The sequence below is a fragment of the Cupressus sempervirens genome, chromosome 10 (genome assembly GCF_028749045.1).
Source record: "Cupressus sempervirens isolate cs-2001-9-10 chromosome 10, ASM2874904v1, whole genome shotgun sequence".
NCBI lineage: Eukaryota > Viridiplantae > Streptophyta > Pinopsida > Cupressales > Cupressaceae > Cupressus > Cupressus sempervirens.
The window spans coordinates 75,412,606-75,437,924 of record NC_143127.1 but is presented as its reverse complement, the minus strand read 5'-3'; the positions used below and the strand labels follow the sequence as shown (position 1 = coordinate 75,437,924).

The following is a 25,319-nucleotide window of genomic DNA, read 5'->3' as shown; positions in this document are numbered from 1 at the left end:
GACTCAATGTGAAATAGCAAGTCAGGAGAAATAGACAAACACAATGTTCCATATGCCTCATCACATTTGTTAAACCATGTAGGCTTGTCTTCATCTTTAGCAGGTTCAGTTTCAAGTCCCATAGTTATCCTATTTAATCCAGCTTTCCTTAAGTGAATTGTCATGCGTGATTTCCACTCAAAGTAATTGTATGGAGTTAGGATGGGCATATTTGTTTGATCTATGATGAAGAAATGCTAAAAAGAAGAGAACCCAGCCACGATAATGCCCCCCCCCCCCCTTTTTTTACTCAATCAAAGAACCCCCCCCCCCCCCCCAAAGAAATATGATTTGGCACTTTATTTTAGTGCGTTTACAACTACCACTAGAAAGAAATACTTAGTGGTCTTGATTTCAATGCATTACAAACCCTCATGAAGAGCATATGCTAAAAGTGAAACTTGGGCACAATAATCAAGGAAACAAATAGCACCACTGCAATCTACTCAAAAATAATGCACTTTCAAAAAAAAGTATCGCCTTGATACGAGGTCGTATGAGAGAGTTATGATCCTCTGAAGTTTTCAAAACGAGAACTGTGCACAGTCACGGCTGAGAATCTGCAATTTCTGAAGAATTCATGCATGAAAATCAAAAAACAACTCCACTAGTGGATAGAGCACAAAAAAATAGCCAAGTTCATAACAAGAATCATCAAAATCGGAGTCCGTATGAGCAAGAACGAGACATTTGAAAACTGCGTTCAAATCTGCGACTGCCAATGGAGAGGGGTATGGCTGTAGCTTTGCATACTCGATTCTGAAAAATATACAGCTTGTATGCAAAATCTAAAAGATACCTAGATGGTTTTTCAGGGCTGCGAACAAAACCCAGAAAGCGTTTTTCTTTCTGATGTACAAAAGATGTTTCTGTAGTGTAAATTAGACGCCTTTAACAGTAAAAAATGGCTCCAAAAATCAAAAAACGACCCTAGCAACCATAATATGACATGCAAATGCTGGATCAGCTTCCTAAGTCCATCAATGGCATGCTGGAACCTGCAAAACTGATTGAAAACTCCAAATATGCAAGTTGGTTATCAGATTTGAGATTGAAACCCCAGAGAAAACCGTTTTTGTCAAAACTTTTCTGATTCTCAAGATCATCCAAAGATGCAAGAGAAGAGCATACTTCGTTTTTCAAAAAACTACAATAAATTTTATTAGCCCCCCCCCCCAAATCTCTCAAATAAGGAAACTAAAATCTACTCTTGCACATAGAAAAGCTTTGATACCATGTTAGAATCTGATAAGATTAATAACCCAAAAAACTAGTGCAAAGAATAAATATCTAAACTATGAATACAAATGATACAAAATCAAAATAGCATCATAGAGTTAGTCTCCAAGAGAGTAATGCAAATGCTGGAAGCAAAATAGCATTAAGAGGATGCAAAAACAAAAGATGCAAATACAAGCCAGGTAGCATGCTTATATAGGCTAGGAAGAGGGAGGAGGTGGCAACACCAACCAATGAGGAGCAACCATCTATCGGACTAAAGATAGCAAAGTATCTTCCCATGATAGTTAATGGATGCTCACATGTAGGAAGGTGACACCTCACAACCATTCACCTAATAAGACATGCTTTATTAACCTAAGCGAGATTATTATAAGTGTAGGAAAAACCTAGCAAAATAGGAAAAATAAAAAACTACACTAACAACTTCATCTATCATATCATTATTTCTAGACTCCGAAAATACAGATTATGTACACTGATAAGGTATGTTCCTTCCTTCCCTATCTATTTATATTTCAAAAATATTGGGATATCTCCTCATTCTAAACCATATCAAACATGACATAGTTCTACCACTTACGACCTTGTTGCCAAGCAATTGGATCTCTCATCATCAGTTGTCTCAAAAATTTCCCTCTGTTTTAAGTGCATAGGAGTCCAACCACATTATTGTTTGGAAGAATGATGAGGACTCAAAGGCTATAGGATAGGATTTTTATTTTTTTGAGAATTGCTCCTATGTAAAAGGCAAATGGTAAATTCAAAAGTTAAGGTTAGTTGTTAGGATGTTATCTATTTAGGAAAAAATGGACAGTTTCTAATTTGTTGATTTTTAGTCTTAAGTATTTGAAAAATATTTCCAATTCATTTAATATAAGCTTATTCATGCCTATATAATTGTAACTTCACATATGCAAATTGGATTCATGCTTGTAGTGTATATTGTTTACAGAGATTGACGTCCTCTATAAAATATGATCTTTGTTTTTCTACTTCTCATTAACTAATTACTTTGTATTGCTAATCCTTATGCAAGTATTTATAGGCACATCTACATAGAAAAGCACTGAGTTGTACTACTGTATAATGGGTATAAAACAAGGGACACAAAATTCCATCTATAAGGGCCTACTACCTAATTAAGATTAGAATCTTTAAAAGATACTTCACTTGCATTAGAGTTATGTTAATCATAGAGAGAAACTTCAGCTATGAGATGGTCTCTCAATGCAATTATATCTAAGTTACCATGGTACCTCCCCTGGCACCCCCCCCTCCCCCTTGCCCCGTCGAACCAACAAAAACTCAAATTGGGTTGAAGTTCAGGTCTGATGCAAACTCTGGTTCGGGCAGGGTTACATTTTTGGCTTGCGAGTACGATGGGGTTTGAAACCAGTTCAAACTCACGTGAATCAAGCTGGGAAATTCAAACCAAGTTCGATCCTATTGTTTATTAGGCCCTACGGATGGCTAAAAACATGATTTTTTGCAAAATTTAATAATTATTTGGCATCCAAAACCCTAAAAGGTTGTTATGAATTGCTTTGGCCACTTCTCATTGTCATTTTATGTTTTCAAGCAAGTTATTTTGTCTTAAGGAAGTGCATATAAGTTGTTGAGCAAGAATCTGGTTGTGCAAGGAGTTTGAAGATTGATTTGTGGGTGTTGTTCAAGTCTTTGTGCCTCATTCCTACATATTTGCATGCTTGAAATGGTTGGTCCTTTTCCTTTTGTTTTTGTTCTAGTGTTTTTAATTTTTCTATTTCTCTTTCTTCATATGATCTTTCCATTTTTTTCAAAAAAATTCATTTTCTTGCATACAAATTATGAAATGAACATGTATCTAATTTCTTACCATAGGAAAAGGAACCGGAATGACATCTTCCTTTTCATCAATAGCCAATACCGAACAAAGAATAGAGCCGCACTTTGATTCTCCTCTATGCAAGTACCTAGATATTAAAAAAACCCTTCTAAGAGGTGGTGCATTTTGTTGGAGATGTTGGGGTTGTGTAGAAAGAAATAGTTCTTAGTATCGTGTGGTAGGACATTTGTGTGGATATACTAGAAGAGGAGTCAAGAAATGCCCAGGCCAAAAAGGTGACCCTATACTAAATGAAACCATGTTAAAATATATTGAAAAGCGTTAGGTAGCAAAAGAGAGAGGACATAGGGAAACCAAACTCAATAGCAATATAAGTAAGAAAAGATCAAAGGGAATGCAATGATCCCCCCCCCCCCCCCCCCCCAAGATGTTATGGTACACAACCACCCCTTTTTCAGTACTGCGACAAAATTTGAGACTCGATCTGTACCCACTTACCAAAGAAAAGGATCACTAGAAACTACTTTTCAAACTAAGAATCCAGAAATTGCTAACATTAAGGTGGGAAGATGCTTGTATGCAAATGGGTTGTCCTCTAATGTTGTTGGCTCTCCATTTTGAAAGGACATGTTGAGGGGCGTCAATGAAGCTCCAAAAGGGTATTGTGGCCCTAGGTTTGAGAAAGTACGCACCACCTTGTTGGATCAAGATATCTAGCTGATTGAAGATCAATTGAAGCACGTAAAGGACTCTTAGGTTGAGACAGAGGTGACAATTGTTTTTGTTAGGCAGAAGAATTCCAAAAACCATCCCCTAATTAATGTCCTTGCGGTGTCCGCTAAAGGGTCAATGTTTCTAAAAGCAGTGGATTGTTAGAAAGATGGGTCATTTATTGCTAGTATTCTAGTTGAGGCTATTGAACAAGTGGGTGCTAGAAACATTGTCTAAGTCATAACAAACAACACAAAGATTTGTAGAGCTTCTGGTTTGTTAGATGAAGAGTGATATCAGCGTATGTTTTTGACACCTTGTGCAGTCCATTCACTCAATCTTATGCTACAAAAGATTAAAAACCATATTAAGTTAATAGTATATGAAGAGGCTGAGAACATCCAAATGTTTGTCACAAACCACCACATGACTCAATCTCTTTTCAAAAACTACTCAAAATTGGAGCTACTGAAGGTAAATGAACTTGAACTCAAGTTAGTAATTTAATATTAAATATTTGACAATACTTTTCTAAAATATGTATCTGATAGCTATGTTTTTTTCTCTAATTTATGTCACAAGTTGTTGGGACCTGTTTTGCATCACATATAATCATCTTGAGATGACTCGTGCAAGTGGAAGAGGCACTTCAAGGTATGGTAATCAGCCACAATTGGGGTGTATGGAAGCAAGAAAATACTGATAGGGCAAACACAATAAAGGAAAGGGTATTGGCTGACTCATGGTGGGAACGTGTGCAATATCTCCTTAAGATCACCGAGCCCATTATGAGGATGCTTAGGTGCACTGACATGGATAGGCCTTGCCTTGGAGAGATCTATGATGGCATGGACTCAATGCTTGAGAAGATTAAGCAAATTATAAATGACAAGGAGCAAGATCTGCAAGAGAACTTCAAACAATAGCAAGCAAATATTGTTGAAATGGAACAAAATGACCACTCCACTACATTTGCTTGCCCATGCCTTGACACCCAAATACTATAGCTCTCAATACTGTAGTCTACCAGGAAGGTTGTCACCCTATAGAGATATAGAAGTGTCTGACGGGTACCGGGCAATGTTTAGAAGACTCTTTCGTAATGATAATATGAGAGATGTAACCAAGATGAGTTCATAGAGTTTGTGAATGCTAGAGGTCTAAGTAACAATGATTTTCACCATTAGTTTAGGAAGGATGTTCATAGTTAGTGGCACCTCCATGGCCAAAGATTCCAAACATTGCAGCCCTTGCAATCAAATTTATATCACAAGTAAGTTTTACTTAAAAAAATTAGCTCACTTTATCTTCAAAAGAATCATGACTGGAAAATAATTTTAATTTTTCTATAAAATTGAATTATTTCTTTTACTATTTACCATGTGTTTTCTTCATAGGTTGCTAGTTCCTCTGCATTAGAAAGAAATTGGAGCACCTATTCTTTCAGCTACTTGATGAAGCGCAATAGGTTGCAATAAAAAAAGTTAGAGAACTTGGTATTTGTGCACTACAACATGTGCCTTGTTTTGCACAAGAGTAAAGAATACAAATAAGGGAAGACAAAGAAGTGGGATGTAGGTGCAGAGGTTGTGGACTTGGATTGCTTCCACTAGATAATTTTGATGACTTTGATGTCAATATCATTGTTTCTTCTGCTGCTGATCCCATTGGACTTAGCTCAACTAATACCAAAGAAGAAGAAGATGAAGATGAAGAAGAAGATGAAGGAGATGAGTATGAAAAAGATGAGGAAGATTGAAGAACTTAGAATAGTAATAGATTTTTCTTCCATTAGTTGAACAATGAATATGAAACAATGATACTTGAACTTGATGCTATGGTTTATTTTTTATGTTTTGTATTTTTGATTTTGAACTTGTTACTTGAACTATAAGTATATGATTGTATCATCACTATGATTACAAATTTATGGTGTTTTTGTTATTTAGATGTGTTTATGCTACTATGCTACATTCCAATTTTAACTCGTACTTCATAAATATGTGTATGTATATCTATATATGTGTGTGTGTGTGTTTTTGTATTAATGAACCCAAACCCCTTTCCAAAATTTCGATGAACTTGTGAACCGATTATCGAGCTTCGAACTTGAACTGAACTCGAACTGGTAACATATAATTACAAATTTCTCTTGATGGCCCTATATTACGACAATGAATCATCATTACATAAAACAAGAGGGTATAATATGGTGTACCCAAAAGCTGATTAATTAAGATAAATATCATTACCTAATGATAAGCATTGGATATTTACTTTGGCTTGTTTACTGTGAAAAGTTCCAATACATACAAACATACATATTACATTGAAAAGTAATATCAGACACATATACCCATTACTTTTTAAAAGTTATATCAAAAATTCACTGATGATTCATATATCTTATCAGATCTATTTACACATTCGTATCTTAACAGTAAATTCTTGTTTTCAATAGGTAAGTTATGTTTGGCTGGGAGAACATGAAACTAGACAAAACACATATGATAATACATACTATAAATATTTTAACAGGATTGGAGTTCGCTGACAATGTTTACATTTCAAATGCTAATTTCTTATAAAGAACCACATGGCAATTAAGCCTAGTAACTATAGAGTGTACCAGAATTTTAAAACTTTTTTATGTGCATATCCAAGTAGCAGGAAAATGACACAACATTATGATTGATGGAAAATATGTCAGTTAATGTGAAAAGCAATATTGAGGTTTGCTATGTTTCTTGTCTCATCTTACCTTCCTTTGGCAATCTCATAAGATGCTGAAAATTGGAGTGGCATGACCTATTATATGGCATCTCGTCCCTGTCTTCAGAATTTTTGACCTGTCTCATCCAAGACTCTGAACAATTTTTAACTGCAACTACATGAGAAACATCAATGCAACAAAGAAGTATCGAGCCAATCTCTTTTAAAAAATAATTTCAATGCTCTGAAAATGACACCAACAACTATCTCTTACAGGTGGCAGGTCTGATATAGCATCAGTTAGAATTAATGCTTCATGCAGTTGTGGCTTATCCATTTCCTCATATGCGACAGCATTATGCTGATACAAGAAAGAAGATAATGCAGATTTTAACATTACGTATTTTTTCATAACAGCAACATGGTCAAACTATTGTAAATTCAAAAGTTCAATGTAGACAGTCCTTACCTCCCAGCTAACAGGAAAGCTACCCTTGACAACAACATCGTGTGTTGGCAAAGGAAATGGTGGAAGATTCTGCAAACAAAATTCCTCCCAAATTCAATTAATTGGTCCCACAAACAAATCAGAAAATATTACTCAAAAGGGTGTACAATATCACCTGCTTATTTCAGGATGAAAGATTTAATGGAGACAAGGTATCGGTAATTTAGCCAATAGGCTTATTATAGGAGCTTTGCTCCCGGAAATCACTATTTCGACAGATATGTTGTCAGGCCTCCTTGATTTTTGGATATTCTGATAATTCTTTTTAAAAAAACATTTTTGGAATTTCTAAAAATGAAATTTTGTTCTTCTCAATCTCAGTTTCAATGTTTCAGCAAATTTCTATTTTGATTTCTTGTAGATCACATAGTTCATAGATTCACATCCATTTTCCATTTTATATATTTGTTCATTCAAATTTTATTGATATTTTGATATTTTCCTTTAATTTTTATTGATATTACCATTAAAAAGAACCCGATCATCAGCTATGACTATATTAAATGCAGCCAGCAAGCACGAGTGATAAAGAATCTATGTTGCTACATAATTCCAAGCACTGAAGCAAAGACAGTTGCCTTCCGAAACATCTCCAGCTCACTATTGCGGTTACCAAATGAGTAAATTTGCACCCTGTAATAACTCTTCGCTAGGCCCATTAGAAGACAAATAGCCAAGCATCGGTGGAGACGACTTTTCTTCATGATAGACAAGCTGACACCTGTTAGAGAGCTTTTGGTATGAAGCCAATCATCAACGCAGAGTTCTAGACCATTAAGGTGTTAGTACAAATACTTCAGATTAGAAATGGCAGCATGATAATGAGAAAAATCAAACACATAAAATTTCATATGATGCTAATAAATTTAACAAGTTGTGGGAAATTTTAGTTAAGAAACACACTTGAAGGAAAGCTATTAGGAGAGAGGACCATCAAGAAACCATTTAAGACACTCTAACCATTAAAAAATACATTGATGATCTACTACAAAGACTGCCAAGCTCTTTATAGCATGCCATTTATCATCCTGTAGTGTAATATTCTTCCTTAGATATTTAGAAATTTGTTATGTTTTCTGTCCAAGACATTTTCCCAAACAGTTGGCATGCATACAGCTGAATAAGGAAGGAACCACTGTAGTTGTTAACTTTTTTTAAAAAGAAAATCAGGGAGCATACAGCTCATTATAATCCTCAATGTAATCTTCCAACTAAAAACCATATATTGCAAATGGAGACAGAAAATACAATCATGCAGCATGAATATGTATACAGACAAGAACCAAAATGCTGAAATCTGGAGTTATCTCAAACCATTTGCAGATGTTTTGAAGACTAAGTACTCATATTCAGGACTGGTAATTGATAAGTTTATTACAAATTTGCAGATGTGAAATAACAGTCAGCTTGAATTACAAAGGGAAGGAGAAATGCACAAACCCGTGTTTAAGAGAATGCCATGAAAGTGTTTTGGTCTGCTCCACGCACACAACCCGGATGACCTTTCTGATTCCCATCCAACCTGTTGTCGGCAGCAATATAATCTCAAACCATGGGGGGGTATAGCACTGAGGGTAAGAATCGGCTTTCACCCGTGGAGAGTATAACACAGACTGTACCATATGCAGATTTCATGGATTGTGCCAAGCTCACCCCGTGATCCTCAGCCTGTGCCGTTCTTGGTGGACATGTCTATCGTATCCGACTGGAAATGACCCCACTCGGACACTTCCAAAAGACTTAAATGTGAGCTTGCCTTGGGTTTCGTGACCCCTCACTCAATACTCTCAACCTGTGATTGCAATCTGCCCATACAATATCCATATAAGGTATGTAATCTTTCAGAAATGTTAACTTCTTCCACCTACGGCATTAAGTCTGAACATTCCTCCTCAGCCGACTACCCACTGTTAAATCTGATATACTCTAAATGCCTTATTATATTCCACTGTGGAAAAAACCAGAATGCACTTACTTGTAGTTCATCTCAACTTGCCAATTTCTGCTTTGTATTGTTAATTTTCCAAGAGGAAGGATTGGGGTGAAGTCCAATTTTCCTCAACAACTCGAGGGATTTCATCCTCAGAGTTTGCCCAGTCACATCATGATCAAAGCAACCAAAACTTCAAAATATTTGAGTTCATAAATTCTTGGTGTGAATCCCAATGCAAGGTCCCTTCTTTTATAGCCTCGAAGTGAGGGAAAAACATTGAAATAAGGGATGTGGGATAAAACAACATTTTCGTCCTGTAGTCACTTAAGTCACTTTATAAAATAAATGACTTCATAACATAAAGTAACTTTATCCACACACTTTTATATAATAACTGGAGTACTTAAGATAAAAATCTCCGACGTGACTGGTAGGCATCCTGATAGTTAATGTCATTAATCTATGTGGATGTGGAGATAGATTAACCTGGCACCATATCACTAGTGCAGAGAAGGGGACATGACATAGAGCTTCAAACAAAAAGAGAATTAGGAGCAACAACAATGACAAATACTACGAAGATATAAAGAAAGGAACTGATCATAAGATGAGGATAGTAACACTTGTACGAGATGTTCCTTTCCAAAATGAATGCCCATTCATAGGATATATCTACCAAGCAGTCAAAAAGTGATAGAAGCATCAATAAGATCTCTTTCACTAAGAGAACAAGGGTGATTGAGAAGAATTGCCAAAGAATTGATGAGTTCCTCATAGAAGACAAAGCCCTCCAAGAAGTAAAATCCAAAAAGTGAACCAAAGTCGTAGTCAAAAGGGAAGGAAAACTTAAAACTAAAGAAAATACAAAGGGAAAGTGGCAAAAGCAGGCTAGACACATACCACTCCTTGACAAAGTCTATCAAGACCTTGCTAACCAAGCAGGAAATCCATCTGTGTAGTCAACATTAGAAGAAGAGGAAGAAAGAAAACGTAGAAACAAATTGGCCCAAACATTAGGTATAGACTGCATTGAGATTCTATTCATTTTGAAGAAATTAAGAATTGGAAAAACTTATCCAAATATCCCTAGATGAATGGAGTGTAGCACAAATTTCAAGATAACTAGATAGAAAGAGAGGCTAAAGAAGGATATATAGAGGAATCATACGTGACCAAGAGTGTAAGAAAAGCTCCAAAATGCAGAGATCAAAACAATAAAGTCAGATCCAACAAATAAGGAGTCGGTGGAGACGACTTTTCTTCGTGATAGACAAGCTGAAAACTGTTAGAGAACTTTTGGTATGAAGCCAATCATCAACGCAGAGTTCTAGACCATTAAGGTGTTAGTATAAATACTTCAGATTAGAAATTGCAGTATGATAATGAGCAAAATCAAACACATAAAATTTCATATGATGCTAATAAATTTAACAAGTTGTGGGACATTTTAGTTAAGAAACACACTTGAAGGAAAGCTATTAGTAGAGAGGACCATCAAGAAACCATTTGAGACAACTATTAAAAAATACATTGATGATCTGCTACAAAGACTGCCAAGCTCTTTATAGCATGCCATTTTATCATCCTGTAGAGCTTCAAACAAAAAGAGAATTAGGAGCAACAAAGGTGACAAATACTACAAAGATAGAAAGAAAGGAACTGATCATAAGATGAGGATAGTAACACTTGTACGAGATGTTCCTTTCCAAAATGAATGCCCATTCATAGGATATATCTACCAAGCAGTCAAAAGTGATAGAAGCATCAATAAGATCTCTTTCACTAAGAGAACAAGAGTGATTGAGAAGAATCACCAAAGAATTGATGAGTTCCTCATAGAAGACAAAGCCCTCCAAGAAGTAAAATCCAAAAAGTGAACCAAAGTCATAGTCAAAAGGGAAGGAACACTTAGACTAAAGAAAATACAAAGGGAAAGTGGCAAAAGTTGGCTAGACACATACCACTCTTTGACGAAGTCTATCAAGACCTTGCTAACTAAGCAGGAAATCCATCTGTGTAGTCAACATTAGAAGAAGAGGGAGAAAGAAAACATAGAAACAAATTGGCCCAAACATTTAGGTATTGACTGCATTGAGATTGTATTCTTTTGAAGGAATTAAGAATTGGAGAAACTTATCCAAATATCCCTAGATGAATGGAGTGTTAGCTCAGATTTCAAGATAACAAGATAGATAGAGAGGCTAAAGAAGGATATATAGAGGAATCATATGACCAAGAGTGCAAGAAAAGCTCCAAAATGAAGAGATCAAAATAATGAAGTCAGATCCAAAAAATAAGGAATACATCATGTAAAGAAAATGATAACTCCCTAGTGAGTCCAATTGTTGAAAAATGAAAAACTCTTGAAGTTCACGAGGAACAATTTTGAGGAACTCGTGAGCTAATTAAAGACACGTAAGACAAATAGATTATGCCAAAATCCCTTCCTTTCTTCATGTTTTGGACACCAAGATCTTTTCACACGAGGCGCAATGGTTCCCCAAGGCAGCAAGCTATCTTGTAAAGGAAACAATTTCATTAATTCCAAATTTCAAATGACATCAATTTCGTACATAAAAGACAATACCTTAAAAAATAAGAGCTGAACAATGAGAAAAAAAAAAATCTAAGAAGGTTATGTATTGAAACTCAAGTATTTTACCAGATTTTGAGTATGTTCATATCAAGTTGTATGATCAAGATTGTTTTGAATTGCAAGAGGATAGAGAAACTTGATATTGAACTTGAGAGAATCCTTTTTATATTATGTTATGTGATTTCATTTCATGAAATTATAAATTTCATTCATTTCATTATTTCAAGAACTTGATGCTTTTTTCTCTCTTTTTTGCAAAAATAAATTGTCAAAGGAGAATCTAGGAAGTTGAGGAGATGATGGCAAGGTCAAGTTCAAGACTTCAAGAAAGAAGATGCTTGCAGACTTCTAAAAGAAAGAGAGAAATCAAAATCTCTAAGTGGAAGAAATTTTCATTAACTTGAATTTCCATTGAAAATCCAAGTTTGTTTTGAAGGGTCTAGCTAAATGAAGAACTTCATTACCAAGAGGATCAAGGTTACGACATCTAAAGAAATATCAAGCTTGCAAGTACAATCACGTTCAAATCATGACAATAAGAAAACTTGAACGGAAAATGGAGAAAATTTGAGAAGATGAAGCATTGAAAGTATGCCATCACAATCGAAGCCTTGAAAATGTTTAGTATCAAGAGTTATTTTGTCATCGCCACAAATTGATCAAATCTATGAGATAAGGATGTTGAGGTTGACCCCACTTGTCTTCTACCAATCAGGAAATTCTAAAATTTAATCAAATTATACCAAGTGAACAATGTTTTCATTGGCTCTCAAAAGCATTGTAATTTTTTTACTGGCCCAGAAGGTGGTGCCTTCATATAATTGGTTGATAGGGTGGAAACCCTAACTAAGGTTTGCAGGGATAAATCTTGGCCCGTGGTCATGAATCAATCATGGTCCTTCATTGTAAGTGAGCAACTATAAAAGGTCTAGGCCTTCTCATTTTTAAAGGGTTAGATATTAGAAGAGCTAGCTAGTAGTAGAAGTGGCATAGGCGTAGAGACTTGCAATTGTTTCCATAATGCTACCAAAGTAAAATATGATTCATTATTGGTCTTCATGATGAAATACTTAATGTTGCTTTGAAATATTGCATAATTTCTCCAATCTGTCACTTAGACTAAATTTCATCTCATGTTAAGAGTAGATGAGTGGAAGTTATTGTTGAATGCTGATTAATTGTGAAGGAAGTGTGCATACCTTATGGAGCTTGCTAATTCTAAGGAATAGTGCAAGGTAAGGTTAGGGTCAAAATTGCAAGTATTTAACTTCTATTTGAGATGTTCATTTGATTTTGCCTTCATAGGGTATTTGGATGAATATTGACATCATTCTTGCATCCTTAGAAGCTAGCACCCTCCTATGCCTAGTTGATTTGGAGGTGCAAGGATTGATTAAAGACTTACCCCATCATCAACATTTTCTCTCATTCTTAGAACCTAGACTATATTTTCTTTTGTAACATTCACTTTTCCCACATCTTAACTAACAACTAACATATCAAAGAAATACAGTTATTACTTCATATTCATTGGGAGATAGTTAAATCAGTTATGTTCATGTGAATGAGATTAACGGTTACAATCACTTAAACGGAAATCTCATAACTAACAATTGAAGATACCATCAATGAATTTACCAAGGAAGTTAAAATCTACATATCATAGAATTCAAATCCGAAAACCATCTAGGGATGCTTCTGCAAAATCCAGGTTAGTCCATAAAATACCTCTTAAGGAACATATAGCCATACTACTTTATCGTAATGAAAAATACCAACATATCATCTAGGGCATCAAATACCATTGGATCATTTAGGGTATCACTTACCACTGTATCAATTAGGGCATCTATTACCATTGGATCATTTAGGGCTTCACATACCATTGTATCATTTAGGCAAAAACATTCAGTTACAAAAATACATTCATATTCATTATTCAAATAAATGGAAGACTGAAATATCAATCCATCAGATAAACCTATCTCTTGTATATAGATATATTCCATGTCCATTTGGAAGATCAACCGATCTAACTGGTTGCCAATTACATTGATGATAAGATTTGCTTTCATTTTAAGGAATAACAAAAAATGGTGATATAACTCAATCCATTTTATCTTCTACTTGAATAAACATCATAAAAATAAAATACCTGTTACCAAATAATGTTTGAATGCTTAACTTATATTTGTGTGATGCAAGTCCTGACATCTTGTGGAGAGGGGAAACATTTGTCAAGGGCTTAACCACCCAACCACGGACTGTAAACTTATCCTCACACTTTCTCTAACTAGAAAGACCCTCTCTACCTGGAATAGACATGGAACACCTTGTCAGCCACTGAGCATCCTAGTACTTAATCACACCACTCAACTTGACAACAAAGAATCAATTGGACATTCATGAGCTATTAAATGATTCTTTAAAGGTAATAAATTTGCTGAATCAATTCTTATTTTGTTTTACTTGTTCTTGCAAGACTTTCTCTCACCTCTTCACCCTCTTCCTTGGCCATACAACCCGGTGAGTCCTAGGTGTTTAAATCTTAGAGTAATCCAATGTCGTCGGTAGAAACTGTGTCAGCCGACTTGATTTTTGTTGGTGTTTTTGTATTCTGTAGCCGACGGGTAATTAGTTTGTAGCAGACATAATGTTTGTGGCTAACGGACTCCTTCAGGAAGGTTCAACGGATAGTATTTATACCCCGTCTGGGATCATTGTAATTCATCTTATCAAGCATAATGTAATGTTTTGGCATATGCGAATAATCTAAAGAGTTATGTTGTTTGTGTTTCATTGTCTGTATGCATTCATTTATTTTACAAACTGTGTCAACTGACTTGATTGTCGTCGGTGTTTTTGTATTCTGTAGCCGATGGGTAAATAGTTTGTAGCGGACATAATATTTGTGGCCGACGGACTCCTTCGGGAAGGTTTGGTGGATAGTATTTATACCCTGTCTGGGATCATTGTAATTCATCTTATCAAGCATAATGTAATGTTCTGGCATATGCGAATAATCTAAAGAGTTATGTTGTTTGTGTTTCATTCTCTATATGCAGTCATTTATTTTACCCGTACGGTAAACATTTGGTATCGTTGCCTTATGAACTTGGAAGGTGGAAGGAATGAAGATTAATGCCAAATCAGCTTAATAAAGATCGAAATAAGGTCAAGGGAAAAGATGGAATCCGTACTGCGCAAAAAAATTTAATTCTGGGACAGCAAGCCGAACGTTGAAGGAGATTCCAAAAGATTGCTGACGAAAACCAGAGCACGAAAGAATTATTGGAAAAAACTCAGCAGCGGGTGGAATTGGTGGAAGAAGCACGAGAGGAGTTTTTGAATTTGTGTTCGCTGAGAGAAGAGAATCCGACTAAAGAGCATCGACTCGCACGGCTCGGAGTGCCGACAGAGCAAGAGCGTGGAGTGAACTCTTCGTTCGGGATATACTTCCGTCGAGGACAACTTTAGAAGACCCTTCTTCACCAAGGTTCACAACTATTGAGTTCGCCGGTGTGGGAGTGTAGACCACCGGTGTGGGAGAACAGTTCGCCGGTGTGGGAGAACAGTCCGCCGGTGTGGGATTGCAGACCGCCGGTGTGGGAGAACAGTTTGCCGGTGTGGGATTGCAGACTGCCAATGTGGGAGAATAGTCCCTCAGTGTGGGAGAACAGTCCGCCAATGTGGGAGACCACTCTGCCGGTGCGGGAGTGCAGACCACTGGTGTGGGAGTCCAAAGCCACGGTGTAGGAGTAAACAACACCAGTGTTACAGGACCCTGCAATGCCTGTTTACCAAATCCAGTTGTGATGGCGGGACCCAAAGAAAAGCTGCCGAAGTTTGATGGCGATGATACAGCCGACCCTATTCGACATTGCAAAACATGTGAAACGATCTAGAAGGAAAATGGGATAACTGATGAAGATGACTAGATGAGGCAATTTTCAGCCATCCTACGGGGTGTGGCAATTGACTGGTTTACTAGTACAGATCCACAGAAGCTAGATAGTTGGAATAACATTAAAAATGAGTTTCTCTCAGAATTTCAGCTATTGCGCGATGATAATGAAATTGTTGGCGAGATCTTCAATACTAAGCAGGGGAAGGATGAAACTGTCCGTGTCTACACCAGGAGATTAAAAGACTTGATAAACAAAATGGAAAATAACCTGGCGGACGGACTTCAAAAAAGATGGTTTGTGGAAGGTCTACGCCCAAAGTTGCAGAAGAAAATCAAAATCGTGCCACTGTCGTCATACACAGAAGCTTATAATAGAGCATTGAACTTGGAAAGCGAGTAGAAGACGAAGAAGAAGAAGAAGACTAGCTCCTCTGATTCTGATGACGACGAGCCTTTCGAAGAAGATAGCAGCGATGATGAAGGCAGTAGCAAGAAGGTCCGCGCCCTACAGAAGGGCATGATCCGCATGATGAAAGAGTTTAAAAATATGCAGGAGACAAAGAGCAGTGAGATGTGGTGCACAGAGTGTAAAACCGACGGTCATACTAAAGGATCCTGTCCAAAGAACCAATTTTGTGACATTTGTCAGATCATTGGCCATTCAACAAAGGAATGCTCCTTTAACATGAAAACTAGAGGATCTCCCCATGTGCTTCTTACACAGGCAACTTCCACATCAGGAGGGAACGAAAATGCAAACATTGATGGTGCCACTCCGGGTGGGTACAGGAATAATAGCAGAGAGCAAAATAACAATAACAATGCGAACAATAATAATAATGGCAACCGAAGTCAAATCCAGTATGATGCAAACGGACAGCCGATTGTTCAATGCTGAACATGTAATTTGTGGGGTCATTTTGCGCGGGATTGTACAATGGCAAACACATCGAAATTATTATGCAGATGGTGCGGACCTGGCGACCATGAAGATGCTAAGTGCCCAAAGTTTGGAGTAAATTTGATCATTGTCGGCATAGATGAAGAGGAGAAACTAGCAATTACACGGAGGCAAGCGAAGGTGTACCCGTACCTGTCGGAAGAAAAGAGAAAATTGGGGGAAGTGCGGGTGGAAATTGAAAAGGCATCGTCCGCAGAGACATCTCAGTTGAAAGACATCACCAACATCTTGGCAAGGAACTCCGTGGAACAAAACATCGTACGACAGATCTTACAAACGGAGGTACCGGTCAAGATAAGTGACCTTCTCACAATGCCCCAGTTATGGAAGGCCATTCTGAATCATACACCGTTTTCAAAAGCAACAGAGGACACATGAAGGGACAGTAGGGAAGTAATGACAACAGACCCAATGTTGCTAGCACTCACAACTGGAAGGCACCCGATAGTTGTCAAGATGGGGATTTTGGGACATGTTTTGACAGACACAATTGTTGACGGAGGGTCCGGCATGAATGTATTACCAGAGGATACCTGGAAGAAGTTGGGAAAGCTGACGTTGTGGCGACCTACATTCCAGTTGCTCACGGCAGACCAGCACGGGATCAAGCCATTGGGAACCTTGAGGGCACAACTGGTAACTATTGGAACGCAGCCATTTTTATTAGACTTCGTGGTCAATCCATTGAGAAGAAAAGGATATGATGCTATTTTGAGACAGAATTGGTTGGTGCAAGCAAAAGTAAAACATGATTGGAAATGAAATACCCTATTAATGGAGCGCGGAGGCAAAAGATTCATAATTGACTTGCACAAACAAATGGTAGGTGAGGAGGTAGCATTGTCAGATTCAGAAGGTGAAGGCGAAAGTGACGACGAAGGAAAGAGGAGAATGGAACCGGATGAAGGAGTGAAGGAGTATTGACACTAGGAGGATCGAATGACGACGACCTAGACTCGGTGAATGGCCTTTACCACTGGCAAATAGAAGACTACAAACTCTTTTCGAGTTGTAATATGCTAAGGGTTGACGAAGGTGAGAAAAAAGAGGAAAATCAGTGTCCGAAGGAATACAGAGAAGTAGATGACGCAAAGGAGGTTACGGTTGAAGAAGGGAAGGACATACAATACAAACCCAGAAAAAAAAAAATTTCCACTGTCCGGTACACAGTGAACGGACTGCACAAGAAGAAAAGAATGCATTGCACCACAAAATTACTTGATGGGTGCCGACAGCAAAGAAATAAGCTAGATGCACAATGACCGAAGGCACAGTGGGCGACAGAAATGACACAAAACAGACATAAGGCGTGGCATGACAAACTCAACAGGTTTCAGCCGGGGCAGTTAGTACTCAACTACGATGGTCAGAATGAAATCAAATAGGAAGGGTTTAAGGCAAGATGGTTTGGACCATATAAAATCTGGGAGGTCGGCGACAATCGAGTGATAAAGTTGAGGACGTTGGACGGGCAAGATGTACCTCATGCAATCAACGGATCCTATTGTGCCAAGAAGATGTTGTCGTCATCACTGTTGCAGAATGATCAAATGATTCCCTCGTCGTTGTTGTTGTAGAACGGCAACACCTTGAGGCAAAATTAAGGTGCTATATTTTAAAATTAATAATAAAAAAAAAAAATCGACGACAGATTCAAATCATTCGGAATGAGTAGTAGATGATGCCAAAGGGAAGGGGAAGCATTAGTGGTTGCCAGAAAGAGTGTGGAATCGACAGAAAATGATAGAAATGGTGTGTTCCATGCAGTTTTGTGTGAGTTTCAGAGTGTTAATTTAGTCTTAGTGGCGAGGACCCTCCCTGTATTGCGAGCACCTGGGGCGTTGCTGCAGGACCCCGCGGGGGCATTGCCCCTCGACCCCGCTAGGGGCGTGGCCCCCTGGACCCCCAATCGTTGTGGATATCAGTTGTGGGAAGTGTGACCAGTTGAGAAGACTTGAAGTTGCTGCAGGCATAGAGTGTTTGTGTACCAGAGGCACTAGGAGTAGGTGTTGGTCGAGACGCTGTCTTGGTGGATGCGTAGAGAGCTCAAGAGGAGCTGATCATCCAGTTGGAGGCAGTGCAACGACACTTGGCTCAGGGTTTCGAGGAGTGGAACACAGAGAAGTAGCACAGGTGGCTATCAAGGTCAGCTTCATTAAGAAGGCAATATTGTGTTAGCAGAGGCTACAGGCACGCGACGAAGGTGGAAGTGATGTGTCAGAAGCAGATTTATCTTGTTGTAATAAGTCCGTTAATATATTTTGTAATTGTCATCCGGAGACAACTTTTTCTTTTGGGGGGGATGATGTTGTCCGTAGAAATTGTGTCAACCGAATCTGATTGTCGTCGGTGTTTTTGTATTCTGTAATCGACGGGTAAATAGTTTGTAGTGGACATAATATTTGTGGCCGACGAACTCCTTCAGGAAGGTTCGGCGAATAGTATTTATACCTCGTCTGGGATCATTGTAATTCATCTTATCAAGCATAATGTAATGTTTTGGCATATGTGAATAATCTAAAGAGTTCTGTTGTTAGTGTTTTATTGTCTGTATGCATTCATTTATTTTACCCGTGAGGTAAACATCCAACTCTTTCTGCTAAAACTCAGCTGGTGTAAGAATATTACATATTTCAGTATGTCATATCACAGTCTCTAGAACTTGAATAATGATCTTAATGGGCTTGCAAGGAAAAATAATTTGATTCTAATATACTTCAGCAAAACAAAGATGTATGAACATGTCATGTACATTTGGTCTTGATTCAACATAGAGAGATTAGACTCATTGAATATCCATTCAATTTTGCAATTCAAAAGTAATGTACGGAATTTTCATGGACACATTCCTTTCTACTATAAATTCGAAAATAGTTTAAGAATATATAGCAATCTGAAAATGGAAGTTTGACCACATAACCTGTTCTGAAATAGAAGACTTGAGCCTTAGCTTGATTCTAAGGAGCCAGTTCTTTAGACATGAGCAATCCGAATGCAAAACTCAGAGCGAATATGAATTATGACCGCTCTTAATCACTTGCAACAAAAGGGTGATATAAGGAAATAACATAGGAGACTAGAGGTGAAATCGTGGGAAAAGAATATATCTTTGGCCTCTCCCAACTTCCATAAATAAGGAGGCATTTTAAAATATCAAAGGCTTCCAAGAAGCCATAACTCTTGAGCAGTTTTTAAAAAGAAGAAGAATTGTCTTCTTGCATCATCGATAACATATGCCAAGTGTATATTTCCACCTCTTATAAGGAAATCAATAAATATAGAAGAGAACTCAAAGGTTGCTAATCAAAAGGATAATTTATAAACATATATATTTTTACTTGCACATATATTTTATTAAGATGGCATCATATTTAATGTTTATCCAAGGTTGTGCCTATTATGTATATCTAAATACATGTTTCACCTGGAAGATTATTTTATCTTCTTATCTATTCATGGTGTACACACATTTAAATGTGTATTTTAATAGATATAATCTTTTATAAATAATACTATAGTGTCACCTTATTTTTATATCTATGTGCACGTACATAAATATGTATTATATTGAAGTGATGAAAAAGTCAACCATAAACCATTAAAGGTATGGACTTTAATTAAGATAAAATGTTTAATGTTTTAAAGATTATCCAATAGCTCATGCATGTCTAATGTGTGTATCTTGATATGCAGTCGCTAGGGCCTCACTCACGGTGATTCAAGATTCATACCCAATTCTTTTCTAACAATGCTTCCATGTAATGTCCCTTCTTTGGGGACATTAGAATTATTAAGAGGGAACGAATTTATAATATTAAATTTGATATGTAAGCCACAAATTTATTATTAGAGGTCAAATTAATATTCTTTGTGGTCACAAAAGAACGAGGACAGATAAGACAAAATCTAGAAAGGAATTCGAAGGGGCATCGTTACGAGAATAAAAAGGCAAGAGGCTCCTTCCTTTGGCATGTTTTTGATTTTGCTATTCAGTTCAGTTTTCTCTCTTGGAGAGTTTCAGAAAACTTCAGCTTTCAGCCCGTGTGAGGACATAGCCCCTCATGCAGGCAGGCAGTGGACGCAATCCCATTGCCTTTGGAGATATCATCACAGGTGTCTCATTGAGCTTACAGGTTCTTTTCCTCTCATTCCAATCCGACTGTGGAATTCTATATTTAGGATTGGTTTTCTATGCATTGGTTATTATATTGCTGTTGTATAATACAATAACGTTTAGTTTTCGGGTGTTTTATTGCGGTTGTAAAAGGCAATATCATTGTTTAGGGATTTATAAGAGTTTTTGGTTTTATCATATCAGTTTGTAATTCATGGTTGCATGTTGGTATTTTGAATGTTATTGTGAAATAACGGTTGTATTCACCTGGAGAAACTTCTGGTTTTATTCTAGCATTGTGTTCCATCTTTGCTTTCATCCGAATCTGATTGTTATACCTAAGGAAAGTGATTTGATCGGAATTTCTATTGGTTTCTTTGAATGTGCCGGAAATTATCTGCAAGGTTCATTTCTGAGTGTATTGTTTAAAGGTAATACTAGTAAATATCCTGTTCAGGATATTACAGTGGTATCAGAGCCAAGAATCTTGCCATCCTGTGGAATCACACAACACAAGAATTTTATAAACTTATATTTGGAGTCTAATCATCTCAAGCTTTCAAAAGTTGTTTTAGAGCATTAGGTTTAGGGTAAATTCTCAATCTTATCAGTTTTTACAGGTTGGGCGTTTTATATATATACACATTACAGTTAATTCCCCAATCATAGAAAGTGGTTTAGATTGGAAAATTGGGCACAGATAAAAAATTTCTCTTCCTCCCAAGAAAAGAGGCTGCCATCTCGTTACCTCTCAAGTTGTTAAAGAGATCCAATCAGAGTTACAGGAGTTCAAGGTTGGACTTACACAATTTTCTTGCAACACACAAGTGCATCACTGACAATAAACAAGAACTATGATTCATATGTTCAACATGATACATAAACTTTCCTCACAGGATAGTTTCTGAAGGAAGGTCAGCTCCATGGAGGCATGTTATGGAAGGAACTGATGACAAGCCAGCACACATAAAGTCTCATTGTTTGGTTGCTCTCTTACTATACGAATCAAAGATGGGCGCCTTGACATGGGAACATGGCAGGGAATTTGGCTTTGTGAGCACAGAGATCATGCTAGCTCACGCACTAGTGTAGTCACAATGAATAGAATGCTTGCATGAATAATCAATTCACAATTTATGGTTGAATCTGGCATATGTAGAATTTCCGGTGTGTCAGGAATGAGAAAACAATGGAGGAGTTAATGCAGTACAAATTGTAATCTGAGACTAATTCTTTCTAGATTCTATCATTGTTTGAGAGGATTCTTTATTCATAGCTCACAACAAGGAATGAGCCTTGAGTTCCATGTTTTAAGACTTCCATACCCTGTAATCTGAAGGAGGTCGTGTAGGAAAGAGTAAAAGTTGGGCAGACGAAAATGAAGAAAGCTCAAGGAGAATAAGATAACCTCTAACTTGCTAAAAGGAAATCCCAAGCGTAGTCGAATTGTCCTATTGTTTAGACAGGAAGAAGTGCGTGTGAGGGGCCATGCGACTGGACTTAGCAACCATTCAAACCGGCACCCGTTCCATCTTAAGAGGTCATTGATAATTTCGGAATCTGCAGGGAAGCGGTAGGAAGAATATCCAGTGAGAAGCTTCAACAGTGGTTTTGGGTTTGCTTTCCAGTCCACGTTTTTCTTTTGTCTCCAGCAAGCTCGGAATAGACATACTTGCGGGTTGTGAACAGTCTGGTAAACACGTCTTCACATCTCTAGTCACGAGAAGCAAAGTAACGTCTGCCAAGCATTAAAATATTTTGGGCACATCGGGAGTTGCCGTTACGGTAATTCCAAATGCCAATCTTGTAGTGCTTCGTCTGCTTCAAAAGTCGTAAAGGGCAGGAATAATTTCCACCTGGAACTGTTTTGTCAGAGGGCAGTTATGGGCTATCCCATTGTCTTATTTAAGCGCCCAAAAATTGCTTTAGATAATATTTTAAAAAAAATTCTGAGCTACACTCGACAAAAGAAATTGCAAACGTTTAAACGAGTGTTGGCAGAAATTTTTGAAAACGTGTCTACGACCACCATGTGTCTAGCAGGGTATTTACAACACTGCAGTGAAAGCAGAGGCAGGTAGATTTGCGGAATTCCTTACTCGACAACAGTATATGAATCATCGCATCCAGCAGCAAGGATTAGGAGAAATTTCTCAAGATGCCAATTTATAGGAAGATGATTTCCGATTTACCATATTTATCTTAATGAGACTATTGTCAAGATTTCAAGTTTTAAAACATCTGAAAGAGAGGAGAATTGCTAGCAGTTACTGGACCAAGCCAAACTCTGTAGCATTAAAACCATCTCCGACAGAGATCGTCCTGCCGTTATTAAAGACCAAATGACATGTTCAGAAGAGTGGACAAAATTGAACATCAACGACACCGAATATGTTAATTCCAAGCTAGACAAAATATTTTAGAAGGATAATGACGAATTTGAGGAACGTTGGACAATTGGAAATCGAGTAGTAGTTTCAAGACAAGGTCAAATTCCTTATAGGAACATGGACTCCATTACACGCAGATGTATTTAGGTCATATAGCTGGTCAGTAAATATTTGAGGAAAGGAAGTTTGGCATTTTCTCTCACCCTCTGAGTCGCATCTTTTATATGATAGGTACAAGAGAATGCAAGACATAATGTTTCTTGGCCACATGTTCATACCATTGCATGTGTGTTTCTTTTCCTAGGACAGTGAAGCTGAATTCATTTCATGGGGGATCTAACAGAACAGTTATTAGGTATTCAAGAAGTATACAGTCTGTGATTTTTTTTAAAAGAAAGGAGTTTTAAATGCAAGTGTGGTGGCTTTGTTGCGGTATTGTGATTTCCAAAAGGAAACATCTTGCGTAGTGAATCTCTAATGGAAATTGATGTATGAAGCTTACCAACCTAAGTCACAGGTGTGACTATAATGGCAATTTCAGCCCAAAGTTGTGGACAAGGAGATAATAATTGAAGACCCCAGCACTTCCAGGTAGTTGAAGGCACTGCTGCGAGGGAAGTAAGTTGTTAGCATCATATTGTTCGAAGATTAGGAGCCGAGCTATATAAGGTATTTTCCGAGTAGTTCTTAGCATTCAACAGCAGAGACATTGTCGGGAATTCATTATGATTGGTAGCCAATCTGCTGAGCAAAAACACTGATCTGTGTAGTCTGGGTGTTCAAGGATTCAGGTTAGACAGAAAGTCGATGGAGCTATATGTTTTATAGTATGTGGAGTTTCGATTGATTCCTTTGTCTGTGTACTTATGATCTGAACAACTGCCAAAGGACGACTGAAATATTTAAGGGAAATTCCATACAATACTCACTCTGCATTAGGTGTTTGGACAAACCTTCCATGCTCGTCGAGGCTTATTGTGCTAATTGTGGGTCAAGTGTGTCCCAACGTGGGCATCGATCTGGATTTGATTTTGAAGTGCACTGCAGAGCATGGTAGTCATATCATTTTATGGTCTTTAAACTGAAATTTTATTTGGGTATGTTCTCTTGAGTCTTGTAACTGCAGATAGCGAGATATAAACCTTCCAGTTCAGTAATTTTGATTGTATTACAACTTGCCAACTGTTTGATAGAATTCTAGCTATATAAATTTGAGATACAGAGATATCTTCATAAGAACTGTAATCAGTTTGCCAAAGAATTGTTTGGCGATATTCCTCTTATATCTACCTACCAGCAATTGTTTAGAATATTCTGAGAAAAGAATATAAGAGTGGTATCCACCAAGCTGGGTGAGAGTATCTGCGGGTTGACTAAGAACTATTAGGCTCCATTGTAAAAGCTAAAATACTCGACATTTATGAGGAGTACAGGGGACTTCCTACCAGAATTCAGAAGGATCTATCATTCAATGAGTATATGGATTTATCTCGAGCAGCTAAATATGACTGATATGGCAAAACGAAAGTATCTGGAGTTGGCCCAAGATCTTTTTGCATACAAACAGCACACACTGGTGTACGAAGAAGTTCGGATAGACCAAAATTATCTCTTGGATGATCTTGGAAAAGAAGAACAGACGACTACCGGGGATGAGCAACCTACTCGCAATTACGTAGAAGATTTTACACAAGGTGCAAGTTTCTTCGTTGGTGATTTAGAAGTGATCTTTGACAAGAAGGTCGAGGAGGTAGTTTGCCCACAAGGTAATAGTAGTTTGGAGCATTTTTATAATGAACCTTATATTCCTAACATGTAAGGCTTGAAATTGGAAGAACCCCCTAAGATAACACTGCAAGATAATAAACAGTACCAACAGAGTGATAGCGAAATGCATACCTTAAGGAATCAACTGAAGGTTAGTGAAGATATGGTTGTGGCATCTTTAGTACATTATGATAGGACTCATGAGTTGGTCGATGAACTTTGCAGGAGGATTCCAAGAGAAATGGGAAGAGATTGGAATGTTGATGACTTACAGGAGGTCAAGAAAGCCCTCAAAACTATGAAGTCAGATTACTTGTATTTGCTAACTGACAGGGATTATATCCTTAAGATTGCTGAGATATATGCTGAACGGGCAAATAGAGGGAAGGATGAGATTGACGAACTTAATAGAGAGCCGAAGTATGTTCGTAAGGTATTGGATGAGACTCGATTCTCTCTTCAAGAAATAGAAAATTAGATCAAGGTCATGAATCAATCTCGGGGACATGAGGATAGAATGAGACAGGAATTTTTCCTAGAAGTCATCAATGAACTTTAGAGCATTCAGCAGACTTATGACTTGGACAGCTGCCCCAAACAATTAAGTAGCAAAA

At 37.5% G+C, this 25,319-nt stretch overlaps 1 protein-coding gene across 6 annotated transcripts in view; it reads right to left on the bottom strand.

Moving 5' to 3' along the window:
• LOC149532657 (DNA (cytosine-5)-methyltransferase CMT3-like) overlaps positions 1-25,319 on the bottom strand; it is a 323,016-nt gene that overhangs the window by 95,278 nt on the left and 202,419 nt on the right. For all 6 annotated transcript variants that reach the window (XM_089807362.1, XM_089807358.1, XM_089807363.1 and 3 more), the window contains 3 exons: positions 6,999-7,067; positions 6,804-6,890; positions 6,579-6,666 (listed from right to left, as the gene is read on the bottom strand). In XM_089807362.1, coding sequence (XP_089663488.1) covers positions 6,579-6,666; positions 6,804-6,890; positions 6,999-7,067 — 244 coding nt within the window. The remainder of the gene's footprint in view (positions 1-6,578; positions 6,667-6,803; positions 6,891-6,998; positions 7,068-25,319) is intronic.